This window comes from Artibeus jamaicensis, unplaced genomic scaffold, assembly GCF_021234435.1.
Source record: "Artibeus jamaicensis isolate MK-2021 breed Jamaican fruit bat unplaced genomic scaffold, CSHL_Jam_final contig_47, whole genome shotgun sequence".
NCBI lineage: Eukaryota > Metazoa > Chordata > Mammalia > Chiroptera > Phyllostomidae > Artibeus > Artibeus jamaicensis.
The window spans coordinates 2509665-2528954 of record NW_026521848.1 but is presented as its reverse complement, the minus strand read 5'-3'; the positions used below and the strand labels follow the sequence as shown (position 1 = coordinate 2528954).

Here is a 19290-nt window from a genome sequence, read left to right as displayed (position 1 = left end):
CCTCTGGGCTGTCACTCTGTTAAAGTGCTGGGAGCCCTCTGAGGGTAGGTTTCAGAACTGTCTTGGTCACTGCTGTGTCCCCAACATCACTCAGCAAACGGCCCAGCACAAAGTGGGTCCTGAACAAAGATTTGGCAAAGAGCTGAAGATCCCCACTCTGTCGCCTGCCCTGACCTGTGTGGCTCAGTTGGTCAGGCGTCCTCCCGCAAGGCGAAGGGGCGCCGGTTCCATTCCCGGCCAGGGCACGTGCCCATTGAGGTTCGGTCCCGCCGGGGGCATGCATGAGAGGCAACCGATGGATGTTTCTCACATTGACGTTTCTTTTCGTCTCTTCCTCCCTTCCCCTCTCTCTGAAAATAAAGAAATAAAATCCTTATTTAAAAAAAAAAAAAAGATCCCCACGAGAGGACACTGCTTCTGTGTTGTGACTTAGACACACCTCCCCTCCAGCGAACACAAGTCCACTCCAGAGCACTCGACTTGAGGAATGGTGCGAGGACTGGATGTCAATTTGTCCCCTTTCCCCCGCAGCCAAGCTCCTGGATGCAAAGCACAACCTTCGCAGACGTGCGCGATGGCCTGGAGGAGTTGGCTGCGACGTCTGGGTCCGAGAACTCGGACTCTGACTTTAGGAGTCGCGACCCCTGGGAGGCAGAGAGGAAAGGGAAGGGAAGAAAGGCGGAATGCCCCCACACTTTCCATCCCACTGCCCCGCGCCGTCCCGGAGCGCTGAGCTTCACTCTCCTCTCGGTGTTAACACCTGGCGGTGGGGCGTGCCTCAGTTTCTCGGAGGCGGGGCGCTTCGCCACCCCCGCCCCTCCCCTTTCCCTCCGGTTCCTCTTCGGGTCGCAGGCGGCCGCGCCTAGAGCGCTCCCGGAACTGAAGCTGGGCACCGGGCCCTCGGGAGGCGGGGGCCACGTCAGCCCGGCGGCGGCGGGGCTCGTCGGGGAGCCGGCGGGCCGGAGGGAGCCATGCGGCGGGGCGCGCTTCTAGCGGGCGCCCTGGCCTCCTACGCCGCGTACCTGGGCCTGGGCGCGCTGCTGGTGGCCCGTCTGGAGGGGCCGCACGAGGCTCGGCTCCGCGCGGAGCTGAAGATGCTGCGGGAGCAGCTGCTACGGCAAAGCCCGTGCTTGACCGCCCCCGCCCTGGATGCTTTCGTGGAGCGGGTGCTGGCGGCCGGGCGGCTGGGTCGCGCTGCCCTCGCCAACGCTTCGGGGCCCGCTAACGCCTCGGACCCCGCCTGGGACTTTGCCTCCTCTCTCTTCTTCGCCAGCACACTGGTCACCACCGTGGGTACGTGAGCGTCGCCCCAATCCCCAAGCCAGCGAGGACCTGAGACCCTCACCTTGTCCTCATCCCCAGGGTCACCTGGGAGCCCTCACGAGACAGCCTTACTCCAGTGGATCACTCCAGTCCGCTCTGGGCCTAGGATCCCCTCAAAACCCCAGAGAGAACCCGGGATCCACAGTCGTGGGATCCGCACGCCCCTCCCCCAAGCCCCCATCAAGCCTCTCCTCCCAGCAGGAAATCCCCCAGTTCCCTCCAGCACGAGGTCCAAACTCAGAATACCTTGCAGGGAGCGTCCGAGACGTCATTATTCGGCCTTGAGCCCCGTGGAGACCTGGGCCCATCCAGTCCTCAGAGACCTTCAGCAGGGACCTGGGATCCTGGGCCTGAGACCCTCACCCTCTCTGGACCCGGATCTTAGCCACTAAGGACCTCTGCCCTCCTCTCTGGGCTCAGAATGCCGTCCAGATATGTCCTTCAGGGACACACCTTGGGAAGCCCTAACCCAACCTCCTCCTGGCCCTGGTGTCCGGGTGAGAACCCTGAGTCTCCAGACCCTCTGGGGGTGCCATCGCTAAAGACCTTACTGCCAGTAGAGATCCCTCAGCCAGGACCTGGGGTCTCCCCCTGAGATGTCCACTCCTGTGGATCTAGACCACCCCCCAGCAAGGGCCCCTGCCCTCCCACATCCTCACAGTCCCCAGCAGGTAAGCCCTGACCCCAGACACAGGGCACTTCCATGCACCCCACTCCACCTTGGCCTCTCCCGTGTATTGAGGAGCCCTCAATGCAGGGTCTTCTTCCAACAGAGACACTGGCTTTCTCTGAACTTGGAACTTCTACTTTAGCAGCCCCTAACTGGATGTGTGAAGAGACCTACTGCAGAGGGAGCTAGACCACCCTCCAGAAGCCCCCCCAGCCAGGACTCCCTCGCCTCCGATCCAAAACTGACTCCAGCAAAACCCCTACAGCTTTTCAAACCAGGGACTCCCCATGGGGGCTTCTTTGAAGCTGAAAACCCCTGGTTGAGACTCAACACTTTCTGGACCCTGATGCCCTCAACAAGAGCCCCAGAACCACCTGGACCTCCTGTCAGGGACCCCAGCGCCCTCCACACACTGTCACTGGGAGCAGAATATGCCCCCCGCCACATGGTGCCAGTTACCAGCCTAGGGACTCTGCTCTTCGCACCAGCTACTCCTGCCCTGAGACACCACCCCCTTCAGCCTCTGCCCCATCCCAACTTGGATTTCCCAAGAAAGGGAATCTCCTGGGCACCTGGAACCTCTCTGATCTCTAAACCCACAGCGGGAGCTCCCTGAATAACCCAACGCCACCCTAGCTTGCCTTGGATCTGGAATTCTCCCCTCCACCAAGGATACTCCAGGCCCCTGCACCCCAGAGCCCTAGTCCACTCAAGACCATCACCACTTTCTACCTTGACGTGCACGGGCAGGACCTGAGACACCCACTCTGTCCCGTCATCCCCTTAGCATTGTCTACCCTCATCATGTCCCCTCAGGCACCTTGGGGCTCAAAACCCCCCTCTGCCTGAGGGTTCCCCTCCCGATCCTATTTGTGATCCAGCAAATGCCCCCGCTGGTGCCTGTCCCCTCTTTACTCTGGACCCAGGACCCAGGCCCAAACCAGGATCCATTTCAAACCAGGACACTGGCCTTTGAATTTGGGTTACCCGATCCCCAAATCCCTCTCTCTGAAACCAGCCTTTTCAGGTGGGCCCAACCCCTCCTCCAAGACCTGCCCACCACTTTCGCACCCTCCAGTCCCCGGCAGACCTGGGAAACCCCTGTCGTCAGGCTCTGCTGGTCCTTCCACATCCCCTCCCCAAACTTCCTCTTTCTCCCTTTGCTTGAAATTTGGACTAGGGGTTGGGGGGAGGTGGGGGCTCGAGCAAGCCTAGCCCAGACTCCTAACTCCTCCTCCCGGCCTGCAGTAGCTATCCCGTGGCCTTTGCCTTTGGCGGCTCATTGTGTGGACCAGCAAACCAAGGCCACGGGCAGCAGGGCAGCAGGGCCGGATGCGCCTCTCATACTCAGTTCTGCTGGCTGGGCCTGCCCAACCTGTTCCTGGGCTTCACTGGGTCATATGAGTGTCTCCACCAACCTCCTCCCAGATCCTGGCTTATGAGAAGTCTTCCGGGTGGGACAGGTGAGGAAGCCAAACAAAGGCAGGCTCAGCCTGGGTTTCAGATCCCTGCTCAGCCCCTGCTCAGCTGTAGGCCTCAGCGTCCTCCCTCTTCTATAAAACGGGTAAAACACTCCCCACTTCACAGCAGTAGTGAAATCTGGTAGAGGACTTGCCACATACAGGCTGTAACTCAGTCGGCACAGTAGCCTTGTGAGGCAGATGACATTCGTGGCCTTATTTCTTTGAGCAGGAGAAACAGGCCCAGAGAGGCTGCACAGCTTGCCGAGGGCTGTACAACTAGGAAGGTGTAGAGTGGAAATTTGAACCCAGGCCATCAGGCCTCAGAGTCCCACGCTCTTAACCAACACACCACACTGCCATTTAGGCCTGCATGATGGAGAGTGATGTGTGCGTATTGCAAAAGAAAAATTAACTTGAACACTTGTTAAAAATGGTTGCCCTGGCTGGTGTAGCTCAGTGGATTGAGCACGGGCCTGGGAACCAAAGGATCACGGTTCCATTCCCAGTCAGGGCACGTGCCTGGGTTGCAGGCCAGTTCCCAGCAGGAGCACATGAGAGACAACCATACACTGATATTTCCCTTTCTCTCTCCTTCCCTTCCCCTCTAAAGATAAATAAATAAAATCTTTAAAAATGGTAAGTTATTGCAGTAGGGGGGAGAGACTGAACTCAACTGTGAATATAGCAAAGGCAGCTGGAGATGTAGAGCAGAGAGCGGGGGGGGGGTCAGCGAGTGAGGAATGACTAAGGAGACTGGCAGGCAGGCAGGGGGAGTCCTGTTTACTGGATTAATGGGATTGTTGTGAAAGGCTGGCCAAGTCCTCAGCTCTCAAGGGTGGAGGATGAGGAGTGTGATCAGACATCAAGAGTGGAGAGATTCTCCCTAAACTAACTTAGGGTTCTTGTTAAAACTTGGCCAAGAAGAGGGCTCAGAGGAGCCTAAATAAAGTTGGTTGGGGCGGGGGGGGGGGAGCTGGGATGGGAGTAAAAGACAGAAAACTGTACTTGAACAATAATTAAATTTAAAAAAGTAAAAATTTTTTAAAAAGCATAAAAAGAACAGAAAGTCAGTCAGGAGGGAGTCTGTCAGTTTGAAGGGCTGGGGATAGGAACAGGTTTTCTGAGCCTCGGTTTTCACTGTTCGGGAAGCCTGGAGCTCTGAATGTATCTGAGAAACCGAACATCGGTCAGAGAGACCTCTCCCATGCCTCCTGGTCTCGGCACAGGCCCAGGTCCTCTGAGGAAGACCCACGGCCTGGGGTGGATGCAGGCAGCCTTGCTGCAGTTGAGGCCAGGGCTGGAGGAGTCGGCAAACTGGACTGAGCATGACCATCATGGTGACTCTTGCTATGTCTTGTTAGGTGCTACGCCTTGTGTGAACCCGGTAGGATCATTCCTGTTACTGCTGTTTGAGAAAGGCATTGTTTATGAGCCCATTTTGCAGGACTCTGGGGAAACAGGCTCAGAGAGGAAAGTCACGTGGCCAAGGCAATACAAGGAATAAACGGCAAAAAAAACCCCACCAAACTGATTTGGACTTTGTTTTTTGGGTTAGCAAGTTGAGACTCCCAGCCCCCCATTCTATTCTTAACTCTAATTTTTCTGTTTATAAGGAGTTTGTATGATTTGCAAACCTGCCATTTCAGCCAGGCTGTTGGGGTTTGTCCATCAAACTAGTTGTATTAGTTAGTGATGGTTGGAACATTACATGAAAAACCTCAAGTAACAGTTTACCTAAATAAGATGGAAATTTACTTCTTGCTCACATTCGTTATAGTCAGTCCAAGACCAGAATGATGCTGCACGGTCAGAGCACCTTTTGTTCCTCCGTGACACATCTGTGCACGGTCACCTCATGGTCCAAGATGGCTGCTCAACTTCAGCCTTTCTGTCTGCGTTCAGCCAGCAGGAAGTGGGGGGAAAGAAGGAAGATGGGCATCTCACTCTCTTTAAGGACACTTCCTGGAAATTGTTTTCTCCTTTTTTTAAAAAGATTTTATTTACTTATTTTAGAGAGAGGGAAAGGAAGGGAGAAAGAGAGGATGACAACACCCATGTGCAGTTGCCTCTTGTGCGCCCCCTACTGGGGACCTGGCCTGCAACCCAGACGTGTGCCCTGACTGGGGATCAAACTGGCCACCCTTTGGTTCACAGCCTGACACTCAGTCCACTGAGTCACACGAGCCAGGGCCATGTTTGCTTCTTTCATATATATCTCATATTGGCCAGAAATTATTTCAATTATACCAGCTGAGAGGAGGGAATGTCTTTATTCCAGCTGACCATGTGGTGTCCAGCAAAAACCAGAGTCCTTTTCATTTTTCCTCAGTTTTTTTACTTTATTATTTTCCCCCTCACCCAAGACTTTTTTTCATTGCTTTTAGAAAGAGAGGAAGGGAGAGCGAGAAACACCAATGCAAGAGAGAAGCATGAATTAGTTGCCTCGTCTACTCGGACTGGGACTTGAACCCACAACCTAGGCATGTGCTCTGACTGAGAATTGAACCTGCAACCTTTTGATTATGGGACTACGCTCCAACCAACTGAGCCACGATGATCAGGGCTTCCTTAATTTTTTTAAAAGTGTATTTTATTGATTGTACTATTATAGTTGTTTCCTTTTTTCCTTCTCTTTAACCCCCTCTGCCCTGCACCCCCCCACCAACATTCCCACTTTAGTTCATGTCCATGGTCATACATATAAGTTCTTTGGCCTCTCTGTTTCCTATACTATTCTTAAACTCTCCCCGTCTATTTTGTGCCCACCATTTATGCTTATTTCCAGTACCTCTTCCCCCTTCCCCTCTCCCTCCATTTCTGTGATTCTGTTTCTGTTCTAGTTGTTTGCTTAGTTTGTTTTGGTTTTTAGGTTCAGTTGTTGATACTTGTGAGTTTGTTATCATTTTATTGTTCATAGTGTCAATCTTCTTCTTACATAAGTCCCTTTCACATTTCGTATAATAAGGGCTTGGTGATGAACTCCTTGAACTTGACCTTATCTGAGAAGTACTTTATCTGCCCTCCATTCTAAATAAAAGCTTTGCTGGATAGAGCAATCTTGGATGTAGGTCCTTGCCTTCCATGACTTTGAATACTTCTTTCCAGCCCCTTCTTGCCTGTAAGGTTTCTTTTGAGAAATCAGCTGATAGTCTTATGGGAACTCCTTTGTAGGTAACTCTCTCCTTTTCTCTCCCTGCTTTTAAGATTCTTTCCTTATCTTTCATCTTGAATAATTTAATTATGATGTGTCTTGGAGTGTTCCTCCTTGGATGCAATTTCTTTGGAACTCTCTGAGTTTCCTGGACTCCCTGGAAGTCTATTTCCTTTGCCAGATTGGGGAAGTTTTTTTTTTTTCACAGCCTTGCAGCGCATCCTCTCTGCCCAGGTTGCCATCTCTGCCCTTCCTACCAGTCTGGATGAATATTTCTTTAACTCCATGGTCATTGGACTTCCATATAGTTCAATTTTCTGGCAGTTCTGGTGGGTTTTTGTTTTTAAATTTGGTTGTTGTCCTTTTGGTTGTGCAAGGGAGCAAAGCATATCTACCTATGCCTCCATCTTGGCCAGAAGTCCTCAATTTTTTTATTATGGTAAAATACACATAGCCCTGGCTGGTGTAGCTCAGTGGATTGAGCGCGGGCCTGCGAACCAGACAACTGCAGTTCGATTCCCAGTCAGGGCACATGCCTGGGTTGCAGGTTGGTTCTCTGCAGGCCAGTTCCCAGCAGGGGATGCACAAAAGGCAACCACACATTGATGTTTCTCTCCCTCTGTCCTTCCCTTCCCCTCTACAGATAAATAAATAAAATCTTTGAAAAAAAAAATACACATAAAATTCACCATCTTTGCCACTTTTAAGTGGCAAAATTATTGAGCATAAGGCTGGATATGCTGTGTTTTCTGCAAAAACATTTTACTGTCAACATAAACTAGGCCCCTCACCACCCCAATATCTCCAAATACTTGGGTTGATTTGTTTGGGAAATAGAGATTTTAAATTATACATTGCCACCGTGAGCCAGTCTCACCTATGCTGAAAACCCTGTATCGGGTTTCTGTTTGCAGAACTCACACCCGTCGTCCTGTGTTCTCAGGCCCTCCAGGGCTCAGTGGGGCTTGTCGCGCCCATTTTAGAGTAGAGGGAGCCAGACTACAACCTGCACCCTTCATTTATTATTTCGACTATTGGCTGAGTGCCCACTCTGTGCCCAATACCAGGACTATAGCAGTGACCGAAATAGAGGCCCCTCCCCTCCTGGAGATGGCACTCGAAAGAGGGAGACAGGTGATAACCAAATAAGGAAACCATACGGTTTGCTAGAAGGTGTTAGATACTATGAAAACACCCCCCCACGCCCAAAAAAGAGCTGGATATAAGAGGGTGTTACGATTAAAAATCAGGTGGTCAGGGAAGACCTCACTGGGGTCATATTTGAACAAAGACCTGAGGGACGGGGAAGGGAACCCTGTGGATACTCGAGGGAAGGGTGTTCCACGAGAAAAAAGCGGGCAGTGCAAAGGCTCTGGGGTGGGAGTGTACTTCCCTGCTGGGTTAAGTGGGGCCTTGTGGGTCACGATGAAGACTTTGTCCTTTCAACTGAGTGGGATGGAACCACAGGAGGGCTCCGAGCAGGGGAGGGACATGAGTTACCACTGGTGTTCACAGCACCCATATGTCTGCATGGGGGGGCAACAGACTGTGGGGGCAAGGGTTGGGGCAGCAGGGGGGCAGGAAGGAGACTACTGGGGTAGGTGGAGTGGGTGGGTTTGGGGTTTATTTGAAATTTGACACAACAGGATTCACTGACAGAAAAAAAAGCGGGTGCGAGTGTAAGGGAGTGCAGGATGAGGCAAAGTCATCTGTCCTGAGCAGTCAGAAGGATGGAGGTGCCATTACTGGAGATGAGGGAATGGGCATGGGGGGAGCAGATTCAAGGGTGTAATTAGGTCTTGGTGTAGGGTGGCCAGAGACCCCCAAGTTGGGGTGCCAAGTGGGCAGATGAATTTCCTCATCACTTCCACAGGCTATGGGTACATGACGCCACTGACTGATGCGGGCAAGGCCTTTTCCATTGCCTTTGCGCTCCTGGGCGTGCCAGCCACCATGTTGCTGCTGACTGCCTCAGCCCAGCATCTGTCGCTGCTGCTGACCCATGCACCCCTGTCCTGGCTGAGCACGCGCTGGGGCTGGGACTCCCAGCGGGCAGCTCGCTGGCACCTGGTGGTTCTGCTGGGGATCGTGACGATCGTCTGCTTCCTGGTACCAGCTGCAGTCTTTGCCTACCTTGAGGAGGCCTGGAGCTTCCTGGACGCCTTCTACTTCTGCTTCATCTCTCTGTCCACCATTGGCCTGGGCGACTATGTGCCCGGGGAAGCCCCCGGCCAGCCCTACCGGGCCCTCTACAAGGTGCTAGTCACAGGTGAGTGGGGTGGCCTGCTCGGGACTGAGGGTAGGGGCATGACCTTGTACTGGGGGCTTTGAGGGGAATTCGGCCTGTCCAAGAGGGAAGTTAAGGGCCACAGCCCCAGCAGGGCTAGGAGGGCCAGTAGTCCCTTAGCCCTGCCTGGGGTCAGAGTCCACCCATGGCCCCTGTGCTGTCGTCTCTGCAGCCTACCTCTTCCTGGGCCTGGTCATCATGGTTCTGGTGCTGCAGACTGTCCGCCATGTGTCTGACCTTCACGGCCTCACAGAGCTCATCCTGCTGCCCAGTCCGTGCCCCGCCAGCATCAGTGAGGATGAGGACGATCGGGTAGACATCCTGGGCCACCACTCGGAACCACACCAGCAACTCACCACCGGATCCCACACTGACTATGCCTCTATCCCCAGGTAGTTGGGACAGGGATCTTGAAGCTGGATGGACCAGGCCTGTGGCTGAGGGGCCGCATGGTGAGCTGCCATACACATGCCAGTGCTCGTGAGCACCCTGCCACCAACTGTTCGTCCTTCGTTGTACCTGTCCTGGGCTCTCCCCACACCCACGTTACCTTACTGTCCTGGCCCTACTCTGATCTCCCCGCCTTCTGTGCCTCTTTGGCTTTCTTACCATTTCTGTCTTTCCCTCGCACTGTCTCTTTGTTTCTCAGTCTTGTATTCAATCTGCTTCTCTCAGCAACTTAGTATCTATGGTTCTACCAGACTCTGGGCTCAGACCTCATTTCGGCCACTAGATCAATTGGTCACTACACCAGGGACAAGTGACAGCTCTCTCTGAGCCTTGATTTCCTTATCTGTCAAGTGGAAAGAATACAGGGTGGGGCAAACGCAGGTTTATAGTTGTTGGTATGGAAAGTAGTACAATGAAGAAATAACAACACAAGGATAAACTGTTTCGTGTATTCACAACTGTCAACCTACCTTTGCCCCACCCTGTATATTACTGCCTCTCAAACCCTCTCTTCTCTGCTGGGCAGTGCTAGACACACAGTAACGGCCGAGGCGGCTGGGCCCCACTCTGGAGACAGAAGCCCTGTCTGGATCCAAACAGCACAGAAGGCACTGTTCTCAGCCATGACATAAATGTATCAGCTGTCCCCATTTACCAAGCACAGAGCGCACACTGTGTGGGTTCCGGAGCCAGTCTGCTTGGGTGCAAACCCCAGCTAGTTGCAGACTGCCCGTCGCTGTGGGCAGTCATTTTCCCTGAGATTCTCAGTCCCTCATCTGTCAAATGGCCGTAATAATAGTACTCACTTCACAAGATGACTTCACAGAGCTTGCCAGGTTATTCTGCGATGCTTTCTTTGGCCAGGCCCTGTCCTGGGTACTTTACCTGTATGAGGAAGACAGTATTATCATCCCTTTTCCACAGATGAAGAAACTGAGGCACAGGCAGGGCAGGGGAGGTCCCTTGTCTTAGACATAGAGCTAGGAGGTGATTGATTTTCTGTTTACTCCCCTCAGGTTTGTTCCCTCCAAAGATGGTGTATCAGTAATAGCACTTACTGCCAAAGACCCAATTACCAAGCTGCTACCTCTTTGAAGCCCTGTGGAGGTGGCATATTAGCTGGGTCTCGAGACTAGACAAGGGGGAGGGCATGGGGAGGGCATTCCAGGCAGGAGAAACCATGTGAGCAGAGGCGTGGAGATTGGAAAGCACGTTGGACACCAGCTTCTGTGATGAGTATGGAGTGAATGGGGGAAGCAGGGTGGAGTGGCTGACACGGGCACCTCTTAAGTGTCTCTAAATGACCAGCTTGGGAAACTTAGCTTCTTTCTTGAGGGTGCTAGAGAATCATGGAAGGGTTTTTGAGCAGGTGAGGGTCACGGTCAGGTTTGTGCCTTAAAAAGATCCCCTGGTTTCTCTGTGGATGTAGCTCAGAGAAGGCTAGGGCCCGAACAAGGCAGGAGGCAACAGGGCTGGGAAGGGCCAAAGGCAGGAGGTACAGGTGGAGGGAGGCTCAGGAGGTCAAGTGGACAGGCCATAGGCCTTACAGACTTGGGTGGGGAGGGGCCCCAAGGGATGCTCAGCTGCTCTTGAGATAGAGACTTGGACAAAGAACAGGTTAGACGGGCGATGCTGAGGCTAGTTTGGAACATGGTATGAGGGGCTAAAGACACCCAGGGGAAAGTGTTAGGAGATTACAAAATCCCCAGGGTTGGGGCTTGGAGTGGTTGAGGCTAGAGACAGGTGCGGGGACCAAGGCCAGTTGAGGAAAGGAAACCCAGAGAGGTTAAGTAATTCGCCCAAGGTCACACAGCAGGTGCAAAACTGGGATCTGAGCAAGGATTGGGTTGGTCACTTTGTCCCGTGGGAGCTCAGGAACATGTACTGTCTAGCTGTTTCTCACCTTCCTAGTCTTCCGCCTCCTCACCCTGGTCCTTGTCGACCTTGCTGCTGAAGTCAGCAGCTGGCTGGGGAGGCGATTGTTTCCCCCCTTTTTGAGGGAGGTACTTGTTTTGACTTTTGCTCATCACTTCTACTTCCAAATTCCTCTAGAAAAGAGAAACCAGGCCCTGTTCTTTGATGACTTTAAAAGAAAAAAAGGTGCATGCCAAAAATTCAAAAGCTACAAAAGAGTGTACAGTGGAAGGTCAGTCTCCAGCACTCAGGCTGTGTTGACTGAGTTCTCAGGTCTCCTTCCAGGCAAGTACCAGCAATATACATGTGTGTGAATACGTGGCATTTTCCTTTCACTCTGCACAAGTGGTAACTAGTATGGTGAGGTGGTTCCCATCACAGACTCTGGAGGCAAAGCCCCTGGCTGTAATACATCTGAGCTCTGTCACTACCAGTCAGGGCATGTGCTTTCGCCTCCCTGTGCTGGAGTTTGCCAGCCTGTGAAATGGGAGGTTAACAGCACCTACCTCATCACTTTGCTAGAGAATTAAGCAACTTGATGTCTGTAAAGCTCTTAGGACAGTGTCTGGGGTTCAATAAAATCTTGGCTAATCATTATTATCAACATTTCTGCACTTTGACTTTTATAATATATGTTATACATATACATGTATATAATTTTATACACTTTTTCTAATATTCTCATTTCTGCACCTTGTTTTTTTTTTCACCAACCTAGTATAATTCATAGATCAATCCAGAGATAGACAGGTAGGTCCCATACCTTTTTAATGTCTGCAGTACCTCCTCTGGGACACACATCCCATAAATTATTCCAACATCTCCTTAATGGACATGTGGGTGGTTGGCAGTCTCTGGCATAAAGGATGCTGCGGGGACACCTAGTGTATCAAGGTCTCACAAAGACACCTCCCCCAGAAGGGGCTGTATTTCTGAGCGGGGGTGCCACGAGAAGACCCCAGGCTGCCCGATTTCGTTGGGGAATCTAGAAGGGCTCAGGGACGCAGCTGCTGAGTGTATTCTCTCAGAGGAAGTCACTCCTCCCTGGCCCACGGGGTGGGCTAGAGGTGGAGAACCTAGATATCCATCAGCTGTTCATTTACATAGAATACCTGTTCCATGTTGAACAGAGTTGGGAACAAGACTGACAGAGAAAGTCTTAGGTCCTGTCATCCCAGAGTCTGATTCTGTGGGAGATAAAGACCCAGTCCCAGATGGTTATATGGCCTGGCATAGTCAGGAGGGAGGGACTGGTCATATCACAAAGACTCCGGGAGAAAGAAAGTGGTCAGCCACTGACAAAGTAGAGAGAAGTGTTTCAGAAAGTGCTACAACATGTGCAGCTTGGAGGAGAAAAATCATGCCTCATCCAGGAATTTAACTTGCTCCGTGTGCCTAGACTGTGAGCTACTCGGGTGTGTAGGGGGAAAAGAGATGAGCTGGACTGGAAGGCCAACAGGCATGAAATTATGCAGGATCCTGGAAAACAACTTTGGAGGTTTCCCTGCAGTGCTGGGGAGACTGGGAAGGTTTTGGAGCACTGGTTGCTACGTGTGGCCCCATATTATCAGTATCAGCATCACCTGTGAGGGGGACCAAAGATTACCACCTCAAATCTGATTTTGGGATTTTGAAATATCAAGCTGGTTATTTTTAGAAAGGATAGAGGACCTGCTCAAAGAAAGGAGCTATCTACCATGGTAGATAACTAATTTAATATGAACCAGGTGTGACAGACAGGGAGGAACCTAGAAAGGCTCATTTGATCAAAGTCCTCTCTGTGTCCCATTGTTAAATATGGCCCAGCAAATGGCTTTTCCATGCCCATGAGAATTGCCTTCCTGCCTTTCAAATCCCAAACCACAACCCCTCCCCCAGTTTTCCTTAGCTCCAAAATAGCACAAAAACCTCAACTGCCCAAAGCCTCTTTGGGTCTCCTGTCTTAAGGCACCCCCACATGTACATCTGTAATAAACTTGTGACATTTTTTCCTGTTAATCTGTCTCATATTAATTTGATCATTAGCCCAGCCAGAAGACCTTAGAAAGGTGAGAGGAAATTTCATTTTTCTGACCTCACACCTGGAAACGTGCTAGAAGTACAATTTTTGAGCCCCACCTCAGCCTTACTGAATCAAAAATTCTGGGAGTGGATCCCAAAGACCGGTTTTAACAAGCTTTTCTGATGAGTCTAACACATGCTGAAGTTGGAAAACTACAAGTTTAGTGGAAAGTCATCTCAGCAGTTCCTCAAAAAGTCAAGATCTGAGTCCTTACTGTTAGACTACAAATGAAAATTAACTTACTGAATATTTGTTTGTGACAGTTAACTCTCCACGTGTTATCTTACTTGCCACAATCACTGTACACGATGGTTGCTTTTGTCCCTGTTTTGTACAAGCGAGTGTTAACTTGCAGTCAGATTAATCCCCACAAGACCAAACTTTGTTTTTAGGTGTAGAATTTTTTTTATGTAAAAGCCTGATTGGGTGAAAGGACGCATAGGTATCACAAACTTCGTCTCCAGCACCCCATGCCGGCCAGGCCCCAACACGCCTGGGTGTTGCGCATCACTCCCCCTTCCCCGGTAAGCGCCGGGAGCTTGTTGGGACGCTCGTTACCGTGGAGACAGGCGTGCGCGGCCGGCGTGCCTCGAGGAAGGCGGAAGGCGGCTGTGGAAGTGCGGGCGGCCATTTTGAGACCTGGTAAGTGGGACGGGCCTGGAGTCGGAAAGGGACTGTTGGCCGGTTTAATCTAAGCGGTACCGCGGGGCGGGGAGAAGAGGGAGGTGCCTGGTGCCATCCTAGGGAGGGATGCGGGGAGTAAGGGAGGAGAGTGGGAGAGGCAGGGAAAGGGAAGAGAGTGGAGGGACCCGGCAGAGGAGGCGACTGGCGAAGAAGTGCGGGGCGAGAAACAAGGAAAGACTAAGAGATGCTATGAGTGGAGGCGGGGCTAGAAGATGCCGGGCGTAGAGCCCGTTGTCCAAGGCATGGTTTGGGATGGTGAAGAGGAGGGTTGGGGCGAAAAGATGTCGCGGTTCGGAAAGGGGAAGGTCGAGGAGGTGCTGACCTACAAGGTACCCGGCGTGGAACTAGGAGAAGGCGCAGGGCAAGGAGAGAAGGAAAGGCAAAGACGGTCTCTCAGGAGAGGGGGCGGGGCCCCGCGAGGGGTGGAGCACGGAGCAGGCTCGGGGACTGAGGGCTTGTCCAGAACCAGAGGAAGGGAGGTGTCGAGAATAGGTCGAAGACCAGGAACGGTAAAGGAGCCCAAACAGATCGGAGGGCAAGCTCTAAGCGGGAAACAGCGGCAAAGCCAGGGGAAGAGGAGGGACGTGAAGAAGGACCAAGACCGGGAGGGGGGCGGGCCTAGGTACTGGATCCCGTAGGCCCGCAGGACCCGTGCGAGGAGAAAGGGGCGGTGCGAAGAGAAGTGGGCTGGTGGGGCTAGAAGTGAGGGCGAGGTGCAGCTGCCATGCAGGTGTAGGTATGAGGTCAGAGGGAATGGCAGGAATGGAGAAAAGAGATGGAATGCAGCCCAAGTCGGAAGCCGAAACCAGACTGGGTGAAGAGTTGGGGAGGGATGCAGAGCGGAAAAATAAGGGTGCAGCAAGGTTAAGGGAGGAGACCAAGAGAAAGGGAGCTAAACCAGAGTATCCTTATGGCCAGGGGCAACGGTAGGGGCGGGACCTGAAGTAGTAACAAGAGTGAGATCCCCCGAAGGGGAAGTTGCAGGACCTAGGGCTGGAGCGAGGTCTGGAGCGGAGGCAGAGCCCAGAGCAAGAGCTATGTTGGGGCCAGCAGGCCTAGCAGAGGTGAGGCCAGGAGAAAGAGCGGGGCCAAGCCCATGAGCCCAGTGAGGCAAAGTACAGAGTCAGGATCTCAGAAGGTGACCCTGGAGCGCAGTCTTGCCAGCTGGAGTTCACCACCGCATTCCTTAGGTTCAAGGCACGCTGTGCTCTGTCCCACGATGAATCCCGCTGGCCCTGCGTGGCCGAGACTACAAGTCCTGTGTCCACTGCTGGCGGTGCTCTTACCACCGTGGAGTCTGTGGGCTGCTGAGGAGTGCACCTGGCAGGTTGTTCTGAACAAGTTCGAGACAGTAGGCAAGAACTTCAGGAGTGACCGATTCTTCGATCAAGAGCCCCTGGACACAGTGGGCAGCTTGTTCAGCCTTCTGGTGGATGCGCCGATTGACCCGGACCAGGTGAGGGCTCTGGGGCCAGGAGAACGAGAGAGGTCCTGGACCTGCACCCCAGTGGACTCTGAACATTTGCCTCAACCTCTCCTTGCAGGAATACATGAGCTTCCCTTACTACCTGAAGATCAACTACTCTTGCAAGGGAGAGGTGAGTGCGTGCAGCCAGAGGGGGCTTGGTCTGTGTGAACCTCAGTTTCCCCATCTCTAACATTGTTTTAAGAGATTATTTATTATTGGACAGAGGGGAAGGGAGCGAGAGAGGGAGAGAAACATCAGTGTGCGGTTGCCTCTCCTATGCCCCCTACTGGGGACCTGGCCTGCAACCCTAACTGGGAACTGAACCTGTGACCCTTTGGTTCTCAGGCCGGCACCTGAGCCAGGCCAGCCAGGTCTAACGGTCAACCTTTAGTTAGCAGGCCAGCTCTCAATCCACTGAGCTACACCAGCCAGGGCGATATTGAGCATCTTTTCACGTGCTCATTCATCTATCTATCTTTGGAGAAATGTTCATTCAGATCTTTTGCCCACTTAAAAATTGGATTGTCTTTTTAATGTTGTGTTGTAAAATTTCTTGATATATTCTGATACTAGTTTCTTATTAGATACATGATTTGTATATATTTTCTCACATTTTGTTAGTTGTTTTACTTTCTGGATGGTGTCCTTTGAAGCACAAAAGTTTTATGTTTATTGAGATATAATTCACATACCATAAAAGAGCACTAAAATTTTAAATTTCAATGAAGTTCAATTTATCAATTTTTTGTGTTGTTGTTACCTATGTTTTTGGTGTAAACAGGTTGTCTAAAGTCTTTGCCTAACTGGAGGTCATGGAGATTTACTCGTGTGTGTGTGTGTGTGTTTTAAAGTAGTTTAGTTCTTACATTTAGGTCTTCAAAACATTTTGAATTAGTTTTGTATACGGTGTGAGGTAGGGGTCCAACTTCAACATGTGACTACCCAGTTATCCCAGTATCATTTGTTGAAATCATTCTTTACCCCATTGAAATATCTTGGCACCCTTGTCAGAAATCAACTGACCATAAATGTAAGGGCTTATTTCTGCATATAATTCTATTCCATCTCTCTGTATGTCTATCCATATGCCAGTACCACATAGTCTTGATTACTGTAGCTTTGTGGTAAGTTTTGAAATCAAAAAGTGTGAGTCCTCAAACTTTATTATTCTTTTCCAAGATTGTTTTGGCTCAGGTAAGCTTTTTTTAAAATAATTTTATTTTTCAATCAGGTAAGCTTTTTGAAGACAGTGGAATGTTGTGGTCTAGAAGTGAAGGTCTGGGCGCTGCAGCCTAGGTTTGAATCTGCCATTGATTAATGTTTACTTGGGGGTAGTGTAGCACAATAGTTAACACTTTGAACCAGGCTGCCTGGGTTCAGATTCCATACTATAATAGCTGTGATCTCAAGCAAGTTACTTAACTTCTATACCAGAGTTTCCTCATCTTTTTTTTTTAAGGTTGTATTTATTTATTTTTAGACAGAGGGGAAGAAAGGGAGAAAAAGAGGGAGAGGAACATCAATGTGTGGTTGCCTCTTGCATGCCACCCACTGGGGACTTGGCCCGCAACCCAGGCATGTGCCCTGACTGGGAATCAAACCAGCCCCTTGGTTCTCAGGCTGGCGCTCAATCCACTGAGCCACAGCAGCCAGGATACCTCCTCATCCTTTTAATTTTTTAATATATTTTTTAAATATAAAATTATATTTTATTGATTATGCTGTCCTCATCCTTAACAAGTGTAAGGTAATGATCATGCTCACTTCATAAAATCATTAAATATGTGTGAACTACTTAGCACAGTGCCTCATTCACACAAAGGGCTCAGTGAATGCCAGCAACAAGTTTCTAGAGTGTGACCCCGGGCATAGTTTTATTCCACAAACCTCTCCTTATCCCTAAAAGTATAGTAGTAACACCTTTATTTGTTCATGCAACACCTACTGTGAGTCACATTCTCCTTTTACAGTGGGGTGGGGGTGCAGCAATAAACAACACAGCCAGGTTTTTCTTAGGGATTCAGCCCACCAGGAAAGCAGACAGTCAGCAAGTAAATACATAAAATCATTTGTGAAGAGTAATCAGTGTAAAGAAGAAAATAAAATGAGGTGATATGTTAGAAAGGAGGGTGTTAGCAGGGGTAGTTGTGGAAGGTCTCTGAAGAGTTTTAATCAGAGACTTGAATGATGAAAATGGAGGGCTGCGAGGACTGAGGGAAGCATTCCAGGCCGAGGAAACAGCCAGTGCAAAGGCCCTGAAGTAGGAAAGAGGCCAGTGTGAGTGAGGACCTAAAAGAAGCCCATGTGGCTAGAGCAGAGTGAGTAAAGGGGAAAGTGGGAGGGGACAGGTCAGGAAGGTGATTGAAGGCCTCGTGAACCCTAGTGAGGACTTGGCTTTCACTCTGAGTGACTGAGTGAGATGGAGTAGTAAGATGATTCTGAGCCGAGGAGGGACATGATCCGACTCAGATGTTCACAAGCCCCTCCTGCTGTGTGGCGGAAGCAGAGAGTAGGGGCGGGGTTGGGAGCAGGGAGACCAGGGAGGCTGCTGATGCATGGTCTAGGCAGAACTTGAGGGACAGAACCTGGGTGGTCTTGGCCACTGTTGCCCTGACAGGGAGGAGGTCCCTGCTCTCCACCAGCACCTGCTACTCTGTGACTAGAAACCCAGAGGCAGGCCTGCAACAGGTATATTTGGCAGGATTGGAAGGGTCCTGGCTGAGGCATTCCTCAGGATGAAAGCCTGTGCAAAGGTGGTCAGACCCATGAAGTGTCTCACCCTGGTCTCAAAGCCCACCTCATCCCCCACCTGTAGTGTCCTGAGTGCAGCTTCCTCTTGGAGATCCATCCAACCCTTTGCATGTGCTTGTCCCATACACTTTGAACATCCTTCTTCTCTCCTTCCGTCTCCACTCAAAGCTCTGCCTGCCCTTCTCAGCCCAGCCAGGATCTTGGCATCTCTGGGAGGTTGTTCCTGGCTGTCCCCTCACCCTCTTCCCCAGTTCTTTCTGTCTACTTTCCCATTCTACCTTTTCCCCAGGCCCCCAGCCCTGAGCCCTCAAACATGGCTATCCTCTGACTGTTGGGATGGCAGAGTCTCATTTCTGCAGGGAAGGTAGAAACCTCAAGAGTAGACCTGGAATTCCTGTAGTAAGGGAGGAGGCTACTAGCAGTTATGGGTGCCAGGTTCAGTCCCACCATCATGATTTTGCTATCCAATGCTGTCCCATCTGTATGTATTCCCTATATCCAAATTCTATCTGAAGACCTTGGCCCTGGTCTCACCTCCTCCAGGAAGACATCCTGACTTTCTCCACTATCCCTAGCTCGTCTGCCCTTCTCCTAGCCTGACCTATCCTCCACCGCAACTCTAAACCTAGACCGTGTTCTCTAACCTTTCCATGGTGGAGAGTTTGTACTCCCTACTCAGCCCAGGAGGACAAGCTACTAAAAGTGGGGTCAAGGTGGGGATGGGGGACAGAGGTTATCTGAAAGATATACCTGTGTGGCCATCTCACCCTCAGTCCTCCGAGGCTCTGGTCCGCAAGGGCCACCTGACGGGGCTGAAGCCTGTGGTGCTAGTCACCTTCCAGTCCCCAGTTAACTTCAATCGTTGGAAGTTGGAGCTGCTACAGATCCAGATGGAAGCAGCCCCCTTCCGCAGCAAAGGTGGGCGTAAGGGGTACCCGGAGGGGTCATAAGCCTGGCAGGACTGTGGGGGGTTTGATTGGGGGATGACTTGGAGGAGAGGCTGGGGTCATTAGAGGGGTCCATGAGCTGGTGGGATTGTGAGACTTGTTGGAGGCCCTCAGTGGGGT

At 51.4% G+C, this 19290-nt stretch overlaps 2 protein-coding genes across 2 annotated transcripts in view; both read left to right on the top strand.

Annotated features, from left to right (window-relative positions):
• The first annotated feature begins 843 nt into the window (after nt 1–843).
• KCNK6 (potassium two pore domain channel subfamily K member 6) lies at nt 844–11855 on the top strand. The gene is made up of 3 exons (XM_037141853.2): nt 844–1293; nt 8481–8876; nt 9067–11855. The coding sequence occupies exons 1-3, from the start codon at nt 972–974 to the stop codon at nt 9288–9290; spliced, it is 942 nt and encodes a 313-aa protein (XP_036997748.2). The 5' UTR covers nt 844–971; the 3' UTR covers nt 9291–11855.
• Nucleotides 11856–13772: 1917 nt separating this feature from the next.
• The window catches only part of CATSPERG (cation channel sperm associated auxiliary subunit gamma), a 36562-nt gene continuing 31044 nt past the window's right edge, over nt 13773–19290 (top strand). Inside the window, exons 1-4 of the mRNA XM_037141835.2 lie at nt 13773–13962; nt 15195–15460; nt 15549–15602; nt 18997–19141. Coding sequence (XP_036997730.2) covers nt 13791–13962; nt 15195–15460; nt 15549–15602; nt 18997–19141 — 637 coding nt within the window. The 5' untranslated portion in view covers nt 13773–13790. The remainder of the gene's footprint in view (nt 13963–15194; nt 15461–15548; nt 15603–18996; nt 19142–19290) is intronic.